The sequence below is a fragment of the Melozone crissalis genome, unplaced genomic scaffold (assembly GCF_028551555.1).
Source record: "Melozone crissalis strain CALT ecotype California unplaced genomic scaffold, PUWL_Pcris_2 ptg000120l_1, whole genome shotgun sequence".
Lineage (NCBI taxonomy): Eukaryota > Metazoa > Chordata > Aves > Passeriformes > Passerellidae > Melozone > Melozone crissalis.
In genome coordinates, this window is record NW_026535896.1 from 54647 (window position 1) to 66787 (window position 12141).

General features: G+C 46.2%; 1 protein-coding gene across 1 annotated transcript in view; it reads right to left on the reverse strand.

The window, feature by feature from the left end:
- CLMP (CXADR like membrane protein) overlaps positions 1-10256 on the reverse strand; it is a gene marked incomplete at its 3' end in the record, with an annotated part of 63404 nt that extends 53148 nt beyond the window's left edge. Inside the window, exon 1 of the mRNA XM_054292989.1 lies at positions 10140-10256. Coding sequence (XP_054148964.1) covers positions 10140-10167 — 28 coding nt within the window. The remainder of the gene's footprint in view (positions 1-10139) is intronic.
- Between the last annotated feature and the right edge of the window lie 1885 nt (positions 10257-12141).

Sequence of the window (12141 nt, forward strand, 5' to 3'; positions counted from 1 at the left end):
GAACACCTGTGGGTTTGATTATGAGCAAATTACCAACCTTAGATGAAGATCAGCAAGACACAATAGTTTAGATAGAGTAATAATGAAGTTATCATGGGGTGAAAAAGTAGATTTTGGGGTTTTCAGAATGGGGGTTCAGGGGGCAAGATGGAGGAATCTGAGCATGTCCAGCCTTTCTCCTTCTTCTTATTGGCCTCCATCTTTTGCTGTGATGGTGGCACTTTGGGATTGGTTTAGAGTAGAAGCTCACTGTCTAACATGGGTGATGGGTATTGGGAAGTAATTGTAAATATTGTACACGTAGTTTTTAGAATAAAAAGACAACACCACCCCGGGGCAGGCAGAGTGCCTGGAACTGTCCTGCTGGATGGACCTCGGCAGGGCAGGAGAAAGAATTTTATAGATAAGGAACAATAAACAACATTGAGACTGAGAAATGAAGAGCCCTGACTCCTTCTTCAAGTGCTCAGGCCGGGAAAAGAGACTTTGGAACTCATCTCAGGGTCACTGTGACAAGCCAGAGATCCCAACAGTTTTCCTGCCACAAAAAAAAACCCCAAAACCCCCAAACCTGGCAGCTCCAGAGAGGAGAGAGAGGCTGTGATGGGTATTGATCATTGTGTCAGCAATCCTGACACCCTGGGGCTGGGGCTGGGAAGTTCTCTGTTAAATATTTGCCTTTTTTCAGCTGCCAAACCTGCTGAGTCCCCTGCAAACCCTGTGTTTGCCTGGAGGAGAACAGCAGTGCTGGTCGTGCTCCTCAGGACAAACACCAGGATCTCTCCCTGCCAATTGTGCAGGGGCATTTCTGGGCAGAAACTTGTGCTGCTCCCACACAAAATCTCCTTCTGAAGCGGGCCAGGGCCTCCCCAAAATGATTTCCTGGAGGAAGGGAAGGAGCAGATGAGGACAGGATGGGTTTTGTGGCTTTCCGTCACACCCAGCACCTCAGAGCTGCTCCGTTCTCTTTACAACTTGTTGCAAAGAAGAGCCAGAGCTCAGATGAATAATGAAAGGTGCCAGGGTGAGGTTTGGAGCCTGGCCTGGTGCCCATCCTGCTTTCCCAGGATATTTCTGGCAAGGAGGAGCAGCTCCACTCCGGGTTGGTAGCTCCAGGTTCGCTTTGCACTCAAAGCAAGCTCATTTTAGCCCTGGTGGGGTTGGACTCGCAGTGGCAGAGCCCAGAGGGGGCCGTGACAGCCCCCAGCAGATGGAGGGGCTGGGGTTCAGCCCCGTGCCTGTGACTCCTCACACGTTTGCCATGGTTGTGCTTCCTGCCCTGCGCCCTGCGCTGTCCCGTCAGCTCCACACCGCCCTGACCCGGCCTCACCCTTGGCTTTCTGCTGGGCTGCTTGTGTAAAGTGAGCGTTTCTGAAAACAAATGGAGGCACAGCTTTGGGGGGGGGGGGGAAAAAGAACCAAAAAAACCCAAAACAAAACAAAACAACCCAACCAAAAAAACAACCCCCAAAACAACTCCACAAAAACCCCCAAAAAAACCCAAAACAAAACACCCCAACCAAAAAAAAAACCCCAAAAACCCCACAAAAATCTCCAAAAAAACCCAAACCAAAACACCCCAACCAAAAAGAAAACCCCCAAAAAACTCCACAAAAAACCCCAAAAAAACCCAAAACAAAACACCCCAACCAAAAAAAAACCCCAAAAAACCCCACAAAAAACTCCAAAAAAACCCAAAACAAAACACCCCAACCAAAAAAAAAACCCAAAAAACCCCAAACAACAACAACAACAAAAACAACCAACCCCCCCCAAAAAAAAACAAACCCAAAAAACAACCCCCCCCAAAAAACAACAACAACAACAAACCAACCCCCCCCAAAAAACCTGGAAAAAAACCAACAAAAAAACCCCAAAAAACAAACAAACAAAACAAACCAAAACAAAACCCCCCACAAATAAAAATTTAAAAAAACACAGCAAACAAAACAAAAAGAAAATCCCTAACACCAAAAAAATAACCAAACTAGGCCCATTCATCTTTCCAACCAGGCACCATCAAGCTCCTTCTGCACCCAGAGCAGCCTCTTCTGTAGCACAAAAAAACCACCAAAACAAAAAACTCCACAAATAAAAATTATTAAAAAAAACCCCAGAAAAATAAAACATAAAGAAAATCCCAAACACCAAAACCAACCAAACCAGACCCGTTCATTTTTTCAACCAGGCACCACCAAGCTCCTTCTGCACCCAGAGCAGCCTCTTCTGTACAGGATGTGCACAATAAAACAATAAAACACATTTTGGGGCACAAACACTGCCTGCAGCCTGGGCTAACTCAGGGCATTGTTTAATTTAAGGTTTAATTAGGAATTCAAGGTCTATTTTGACTAAAATTGAGGGGAAAAGGCACAGAAAGCAGCTTGCAGCACCATTGGTAACACCAATTTTATTGGTATTCCACACAGATTTTAGTCCAGTGTAACAAAAACTTAGACATAAAAGATTTTCCAAACACATTTAAGAGTGTTTAAATCTATTTTTTGGTTCTGGAAACAAATCCCAGGCTGCAAAGCTGCTGAACCCCCTTCAAGCCCTGTGTTTGCCTGGAGGAGAACAGCAGTGCTGGTTGTGATCCTGAGGATAAACACCAGGATTTCTCCCTGCCAATTGTGCAGGGGCATTTCTGGGAATAAACTGGTGCTGCTCCCACACAAAATATCCTTCTGAAGTGAGCCAGGGCCTCCCCAAAACCAAACCACTAATTCTGCATGGAGGAGACAAAGCCAGGGTGAGTACAAAAGCAAAATACTATTTATTTTCCATGGGAAATTTCAAAAAATTGCCTTCCCTCTGCCTTTACTTCCCATAAAAATATATTTTTTCTCTAAAAATTTGGCTGCTTTTCCTCTAAAACAGGTCAGTCTTTTTCCCCCTTTCCTCCTCATGGTAAAATGTCCTTTCTGGATTAAAAAAAAACCCTCCAAAATAAAGTTTGTTTGGTGTTAGATGTTAAAAATCCCAACTATTTCATACAAAACAAAGCAGCACTAGGGGAAAAACAGGCAATTCATCATCAAGTGTCTTGACAGCAAATATTTGATGCAAACCATCCCTGGCTTTGGAAGAACTGGAGTGTCCCAGAGAAGGTTTAACCCTGATATTCTGCAGAGAACAACTCAGTTACATCTGGCTCTTTTAATTCTCTCTCCTTTATTCCCTTTCCCAGGTATTCCCAGAGCTGTGCTCTAATAAAAACTTGGAATTAAACCCAAATTTCAATCCTCTAACAGCTTGAACATCTCACAGTTGATGTTTTGTTGCCTGCTCTTGGAATTTGAGAGAATTATTATCAATCCCACGAAGCTGTCCTGGGGAGAAGAGTCCTTTTTAAAAAGTTAAATACACCACCAAATTCCCTGCATTCCTTCAGCAGCCAGCGACAAAAGGGAGGTGAAATCAAGACACAAAATCACACACAAAACTCCTTTTCCCAGTTGCAGGTTGGTTTGCCTTTTTTTAAACCATTCCTGAGCCAAAATTTGTGCTAAATGTTAGAAAAAAGTGAGGCAAAGCTCTTCTACCACCAACCTGCAACACCATGGAACAGTCAAAAACAAGAGAAGGAGCAAAGAAAACAAAAATATGGAATATGTTTGTTATTTTCCAGTTATCACTGAGAAATTCTGGAAATACCTGGGAAATCAGCAGAAATAGAGGCCCCTAAACTTTGGTTTTGAAAAGAATACAATCTCCTTTTCTTTCTGCTACTTCTGGGAAATCAGCAGGAATAAAAGTCCTCAAGCTTTGTTTTAAACAACCTAAAAACTGTCTCCTTTGGTTTTCACTCCTGGGAAATCAGCAAAAATAGAGAACCACAAGCTTTGTTTTAAGCAACCTGAAAATTCTCCTTTGGTTTTTTGGGAAATAAAAAACCATAAGCTTTGTTTCAAGGAATCTGAAAATTCTTCCTTTGGTTTCTGGGAAATAAGAATCCACAAGCTTTGTTTAAAGCAACCTGAAAACTCTCCTTTTGTTTTTGGGAAATAAAAATCCATACAGTTTGTTTTAAGCGCCCTGAAATCTGTCTCCTTTGGTTTTTTTGGGAAATAAAGGTCCACAAAGTTTGTTTTAAGGAACCTGAAAATGGTTTCCTTTGGTTTTTGGGAAATAAAGGTTCATATGCTTTGTTTTAAGGAACTTGAAAACCCTCCTTTGGTTTTTGGGAAATACAAATCCATAAAGTTTGTTTTAAGGAACAAACTGAAATCTGTCTCCTTTGGTTTTTGAGAAATAAAGGTTCATAAACTTTGTTTTAAGGAACCTGAAAACCCTCCTTTGGTTTTTTACCACTTCTGGAAAACCAACAGGAATAATGGTCCGTAAACTTTGTTTTAAGGAACCCGCAAATGCTCCTTTGATGTTTTGGGAAATAAAGATTCATAGGCTTTGTTTTAAGCACCCTGAAATCTGTCTCCTTTGGTTTTTTGGGAAATAAAGGTCCACAAGCTTTGTTTTAAGGAACCTGAAAACTCTCCTTTGGATTTTAGGAAATAAAAATCCATACAGTTTGTTTTAAGCACCCTGAAATCTGTCTCCTTTGTTTTTTTTGGGAAATAAAGGTCCATAAACTTTGTTTTAAGCAACCTGAAAACACTCCTTTGGATTTTTACTACTTCTGGAAAATTAACAGCAATTAAGGTCCACAAGCTTTGTTTTAAGGAACCTAAAAACTCTCCTTTTGTTTTTCACCACTTCTGGAAAACCAACAGGAATAAAGATCCATAAGCTTTGTTTTAAGGAACCTGAAACCTCTCTCTTTTGGTTTTTGGGAAATAAAAATCCATAAATTTTGTTGTAAGGAACCTGCAAACTCTCCTTTGATTTTTTGGGAAATAAAGGCTCCTAGGCTTTGTTTTAAGCACCCTGGAATCCGTCTGCTTTGGTTTCCACCACTCCTAGACAGCAGCACCCACCAAATCCCCAATTCTCACTGACAGAGGGGGCACTTCTTGAAAAACCAGCTGTGCCAGTGGGTTGGGCTGTGCTGTGCACAGGACAGGAGGGCTTGGGGGGCAGGGACAGAGGGGTTTGGGGGGCAGGAACAGAGGGCTTGGGGGGCAGGAACAGAGGGCTTGGGGGGCAGGAACAGGAGGGTTTGGGGAGCAGGAACAGAGGGGTTTGGGGGGCAGGAACAGGAGGGGTTTGGGGGGCAGGAACAGGAGGGTTTGGGGAGCAGGAACTGAGGGGTTTGGGGGGCAGGAACAGAGGGGTTTGGGGAGCAGGAACTGAGGGGTTTGGGGAGCAGGACGCCAAGGCCAGGGATTGCTGTTTGCTCTGCTCTCCCAGCAGGAACAGGAAGGTTTGGGGGGCAGGAATGGGAAGGTTTGGGGGGCAGGAACAGAGGGCTTGGGGAGTAGGAACAGAGGGGTTTGGGGAGCAGGAACACAGGGGTTGGGGGGCAGGAACAGGAGGGTTTGGGGGGCAGGATGCCAAGGGCAGGGCACACTGTGATCTCACAGCAGGAATGAGAGGGTTTGGGGAGCAGGATGCCCAGGCCAGGGGTTGGGGAGGAGGATGCCAAGGGCAGTGCACTCTGTGCTCTCACAGCAAGAATGGGAGGATCTGGGGAGCAGAAACAGGGCGGTTTAGGGAGCAGGATGCCAAGGCCAGGGTTGGCTATTCTTTCACAGCAGGAACAGGAGGGTTTGGGGAGCAGGATCAGGAGGGTTTGGGGAGCAGGATGCCAAGGCCAGGGTTGGCTGTTCTTTCACAGCAGGAACAGGAGGGTTTGGGGAGCAGGAACAGGAGGGTTTGGAGAGCAGAAACAGAGGGGTTTGGGGAGCAGGATGCCAAGGGCAGGAGTTGCTGTTTGCTGTGCTCTCCCAGCAGGAACTGGAGCCTTTCCCAGCAGAGCACAGCCCCGGGCAGCCCCAGCTCTGCATCAGCTCGCATTTCCCAGCTACCAGCCGTGGATACCTGGGCAAATGCCGGCTGTCAGAGGCAATTCCTCACGCCAGCAGGCCCTGCCAGGAGCTGCTCCAGAACCTTTTTGGCTGAGCAGAGAGACAGGAGGAGCTGGGGCTCAGCACGGCAGGGTCAGAGCCCTGGGACGGCGCTGAAAGAGATCCCTGAGCTCAGAGTGTGCAGGGCAGAGTGAGCTGAGCTGCTCTGCGGGGACCCTCACCCTCCGCAGCACCCCAGAGTGACCCCCAGCTCCTACAGAATCACTGGTGTTAGGAAAATCCATCCACAAACACCAGAGGTTGATGTCCAAACAGGAGACAGAGCAGTCCTGGAACTTTATTCCAGTCAAGGCCAAGGCCATGGGGCATTTCCCCTGGGATCTCTCCAATTTTTGGAGGACTCAGCCTCCTTTTTATCCCAATTTCCAGCCACATTTCCCTTCTCTCTTTCCCCATTTCTGAGGGACTTGAGAGCTTCAGACTTCCCAGAATTTCTGATACCAGAGATTCCCCTCTAATGTATAACCCTGCCTTTTAATTTTTGAATTCTTACAGAATTTAAGGGTTTTTCCTCCCCATTGTTTCTTTCACCTTTCAAGGTCTAATTTCATTGATCAGCATACCTCCAGTTTATTTGTAAAAGCAAATCTCTTTTTCCATTCATCAATCAGTGGAATCCTCCCCATTGTTTCTTTTATCTCCCAGTGCTGGTTTGGAAAGACAAATCCACTGTTCCTCTCACTGGTGAAGTGCTGCTTTACTGCCCTGGGGTGGGTGACCCCCAGCACTGCTGGAAGTGTCAGTGCCCACCAGGATGGCAGAGGTGGGTGAGGCCTTGGGGTTGGCACAGCTCCTGCAGGGCAGAGCACTCATGGCCAAGGAAAAAGCAGAAAAAGCAGATGGAACCAGTGACAGAACACAGGGAACCAGCGACAGAGCCAGGCATACAAATAAAAAAAATCACCCCTCCAAGCTGTTCTGATCACAAGAAAATAATCTTTTTCCTTCATTGTTTCCTTCATTGTCAATCATTAAAAACGTTCATGTGTCACAGACATCTTCTATGAAAAATCCTTTCCTTAGGATTTTTCCTCCTGAGAAGCTGGGAAGCCTCAGCAACAAAATGCAAACAATGGTTATCTGCTGCTGTGGAATGCAACAGGTGCATCTGGGATTGGTCTCATGTGGTTGTTTCTAATTAATGGCCAATCACAGCCCCGCTGGCTCAGACAGAGAGTCCCAGCCACAAACCTTTGTTATCATTCTTTCTTTTTCTATTCTTATCCAGCCTTCTGATGGAATCCTTTCTTCTATTCTTTTAGTATAGTTTTAATATAATATATATCATAAAATAACAAATCAAGCCTTCTGAAACATGGAGTCAGATCCTCATCTCTGCCCTCAACCTGAGATCCCTGTGAACACGGTCACACTCATGATTGACTTGAAGAGGGGGAAAGGCAGAGATTTCCCACCCCATAAAACTTAAACCACTTCAGGAACAAATTTCAATGAAAGAACCGGCTAATTCTTTATTGGGTGAAAAATGCAACATCCTATCATGAACTTTTTCCACTCTGGAGTGAAGAACCACTTGAAAATTCTGCTTTTCGAGAGTGCAGTGGCACAAAGGGAGTTTGTGACACCTGATTCTCACTGCTCAGCTGGCCACAATCATGCAGAACCCACAGGGCCACCTTCGCTTCCTCACATCCCCTGGCAAAGTGAGCTCTTGTCCACACTCAGCCAAGCCTTTCATCTCGTCCTGTTTTAATAAAGTCTCCTTCAAGCAGCTTGGCCCCTGTTTCCTGTCTCCTCACACAGCTGCTCGTGTGCCCCAGAGAGGTAAACAGTGGAAAAGACAAGACTTGTGTACATTAGCCACGTTTTTGGGATGTTTAATGATGAAAACAGAAACCTTCCTCTCCAGGCTTCTCTAAAACCTGGGTTTTTCCACATTAGTCTTCACTTTATCAGAAAAAAAACCCAAAAACCCAAAGTAGCAAGACATCCCTGGCAGTTTTGTAGACTTTTACTGCAGAAAATCCAGGTTTTAGCCAGCAAATCAGACTCCCCAGCCTCCCTGTGTTCAGGAGGATCCAGGAACAGGGCACTACAACATTTCCTTCCTTTTCCCTGGGCTTGCTCCTAATCTTGGTGAATGAAGCTGGACAAGGAGCAGGAAGAGCAAATCCTGTGCTGGCAGGGCAGGTAAAGCTCAGGTGAAGTTCAGTGCCCACTGCAGGGCCAGGAAACAAAAATTCCAGGTTTTGTTCTGAGTTTTGAGGACAATTCTCCCCTCACCAGCACCTGGACAGGAGAGGCTGAGAAAGCTGATTCCAGGTGAGGGAAAAGTGTCTTTTGTTGGGCATTCCTGTGTTCCTATCATTGTGGAAACATTGAAAATTTAAATTCTCCATTCCAGGAAGGATTTCTGCCTTCCCCAGCAAACAGCTGCCTTGTAAACCAAGACAATTGATAAAGCCACTTGTGTTTTATAGATAAAAGCAGCAAAGGTGAGTTGACAAACCCACCTTTTCTGCAGCAACAGTTTGTTCGTTTCTCTCCAAACCTTCCACAAATGGGAACATTCAGCAGCTGAATGGGATCACAGATTGAAATCCCCATTGTCTCCATCAGCAAGGTGAGCAACCCACCCTTCTGTGTCCCAAATTTCCACAGAGCCACTTCCTGAAGGGCTGAGCACTCTCCCAAGCACTCCCCGCCACAGAGAGGCACAAATGGGCAGATGTGCAGGGCACAAAGTGCTGCCTGCAGTGCCCACATCCATCAGCACAGAGAAAACAGAGAAAACCTTAAATTCCTACAGAGAAAACCTCGGAGCCCTACAGAGAAAACCTTGGAGCCCCACAGAGGAAAAACCTCAGAGACCCACAGAGGAAACTTTAAAGTTCTACAAGGAAAAACCCCAGAGCCCCACAGAGGAAAATCCCAGAGCCCCACAGAGAAAACCTTGGAGCCCCACAGAGGAAAAAACTCAAAGTCCCACAGAGGAAAACCTTAAAACACTACAAGGAAAAACCTCAGAGCCCCACAGGGAAAACCTTAAAGCCCTACAGAGAAAACCTTGGAACCCCACAGAGGAAAAACCCCAGAGCCCCACAGAGGAAAAACCTCGGAGCCCTACAGGGAAAATCTTGGAGCCCCACAGGGAAAAATCTTCAGAGCCCTACAGAGAAAAAACCTCAGAGCCCCACAGAGGAAAAACCTTCCCAATCCCCAGGTCCAAAGCCACTTCTCCATTCATCAGCAGCTGCACAAATGTTGAATTTGACCACCAAACCTCCCTCCCCAGTCCACATCCCACACCCGGGAGCCCCAAACTGGGCTTTGCCCACCACGATCCTTTAGTGCTGTTCAGAAATGCCATTTCTGCCCTCAGCCCCTCCCAGGCAGGCAGGGCCAGCCCCTCTGCCACACCTGTGCCAGGTTCCAGCACCCACAGCTCCTGGAAGGGGCAGGGTTTGCCCAGGCATTGCCCAGGCAGGGCTGGAGCTGTCAGCAGCGCGGGGTGAGCAGGAGGGAGGCACAGGAGCCCCTCAGGGCTGCCAACTCTCTTCCCTCCAGCTTCCCTTCACTCTCCTTTTCCTCCTTCCTCTTTTTCCATTCTCTCCTCCTCACCAAATCAGCCTCTCTCGCTTTTCTCTCCCCCTTTTCTCTCTCCCTCCTTCCCCCTTCTCTCATCCCTTTCTCCCCCTGCTGCACTCCAGCACATCTGTTTCTAATCTCAGCCGCCCCTTGCAAACAATAACTCCTTTTTCTTTTCAACATCTGAACGCTCAGTGCCCAACAATTCCACACAGTTACACAAATTTGACACTCTGCCTGAAACAAAGACATTTTATTCAACCTTGTTTTGCCCAAGAGCTGCAAGCCTTTCTCTCCTTTATCCCTGAAAAGCTCTGCTCTCTTCAAACAACAAACACAAATGAGCCTGTTTGAGCAGCACTTTTTAAATTTAATCTGGATTAATCAGAGATCTCTGGCTGTCAACCTGCTCATAAAGTGACCAGAAAAAGATCAGAACTCAAACACCACTGAAAATTACAGTTTTACACAAAAGTTTCCTCCTTACAAACCCCTTTTCTCCAACTCGCCAGCCACGAATTTCAGACACACACGGAGCAGACTGGTGGAAGTTTGATTAAATAAAAAGCAAACAACACCAAAAAAAAAAAAAAGCCAACCTACCTAAGAAGAGGATTGGAAATGCAGACATTCCGTCTCCCAGCACGAGGGACTTGTCCTCCCTTTTTCTTCCTCTCTCCCAAGGACGGCAGGCAGACCTGCAGAGCGTTCACAGGAACGCCTCTGGAATGCACCGAGTGTAATTGCATCCATGTGCCAGAAAAATCACCAACTTCACTCTTTCTTCCCTCCTGCTATCCACCCCCTGCTCCATCTTCCATCCAGATCCAGCCTGATGGATTTTTTTTTTTTTTTTTTTTTTTTTTTTTTGGAGGGCTGCAAATTCAAGGCCCTGGGAGTTTCTGGGGGAGAAGCAGCACGGAGAGGACTTCACATCCACGGCAGCACAGAACAATTTTGCCTGTCTGGAGAGGAGAGAAGCAGGGGGGAAACACTGAGCTCAATGTTCACCACATGGCTGCCTCCCACTAGAGCCCCTCCCTGCCATCAGCTGGGATTAATAGTGAAGACCAGTCATGTGGGTGAGGTAGATTTCCAGCAAGAATACAGATATTTAACAGAGAAAACAACTGGATTTCTCCAGTGGCAAAACAGTTAAGTTTGGAGGCAGCAAAAAAAAAAAAAAAAAAAAAAAAAAAAGGGGAAAAAAATCCAGCATGGAAAAAAAAATCAGATTCGACACTCAGGGGTTGGAGGGAGACTCTTGGAAAAAGCTCCTCAGGAGGACAAACACACTCCCCTGGATTCATTAGCTTTGGGGTCTTTTCTGCACTGGAAATGGGAGATTTCAGGCTTGCTGAACCCTCTCTCTGCCTGCTGCCTGGTTTTCTTTTTGTGTTTTTAGGAGGGAAAGAAATCCCCTAAAAACTGATTTAATTCCACGTCGTAGCCGCGCTTCGCTGATGAGGGCAAAGCCCAATCAGGCAGAAATTGGTGGCTACAGGGTGTGAGTGTGAACTCCCTCCCAAAGGGGGTTTTAAGGCACACAGAGACACCTTTACAGCCCAGCTTCAGCTTCACCCTCGTGAATTTTCAAAATTTCCTCAGGTACCCCGTAAAGAAACAGCCAGCCGGCACAGCAGAAAGGAAATAAAGCAGATTCACCCACCTCGGTGCCTTGGAGTGCAGAGCAGAAATTCCTCCCCTCAGCACAGTTATGAAAGTGTTTGTAAAGCCTGGAGGAAGGCAGCAAAGCATGGGCAAGGCTGCCAGCCTGTGGTTTGGGACATCACACTCCGCTTTTCCAAGCTTTCTCTCCTTTCCCTGTGTTACTCCACCCACACACCATTTCCCTATACTTTCCCAAAAAAATAAAATCAGGGATAAAATGCTGATTTTACAAGCAAACCCTGTGCAAAGCCAGGAGCTGGGCTCAGGGATTCTTTTGGTCACCTTCAGTTCAGGATATTGTACTTTTTATGAAATACAGAAATATTTATGGAGCCCTCAGTGAGGGGCACAACTCTTGGAAGCTCTGAAGGAATTTGGTGCCTTTGGTGTTGATGACTGAGCTCTGCAGGTATTTATGGCAAGGCAACAAAGATCAAAACCTACATCTTTGAATCCTGGAACCAAAATCTGAAAAGATCCAGAGAGAATAAAAGGAATAAAAATCACCTTTGTGCACCCAGTTTCATCCAAGTTTTGTTTGCCCCTCCCAGCCTCGGATGGACACAGGAGCAGCATTTGGCTCCTCCTCTCCAGAACTGATTTTCTCCCTGTACCACAACATTTTAAACAGCGTTTTTATCTAATCTAGACTGATTATCCAAATCCAATCTAGATTAGGTGAATGTCACAGTTCCCACAGAACCCAATCCCAAGGTTCCTCCAGAACTTTCCCCCACACGCTTGACCAAACCTGATTTCCTTAACGAATGCACCTAAACCCCCCTTGATTCTCAGAGCAGGACACGAATCAATGGAGAAAAATTCATTTTTCTGCAGGCCAGGCAGCACTGAGCCTGTCTCTGTGCATTAGGGGTGTGACAGAAGATGTCCCTGGCTCTGCTGTGAATTCCCTGATGGATTTAATGGGATCAAT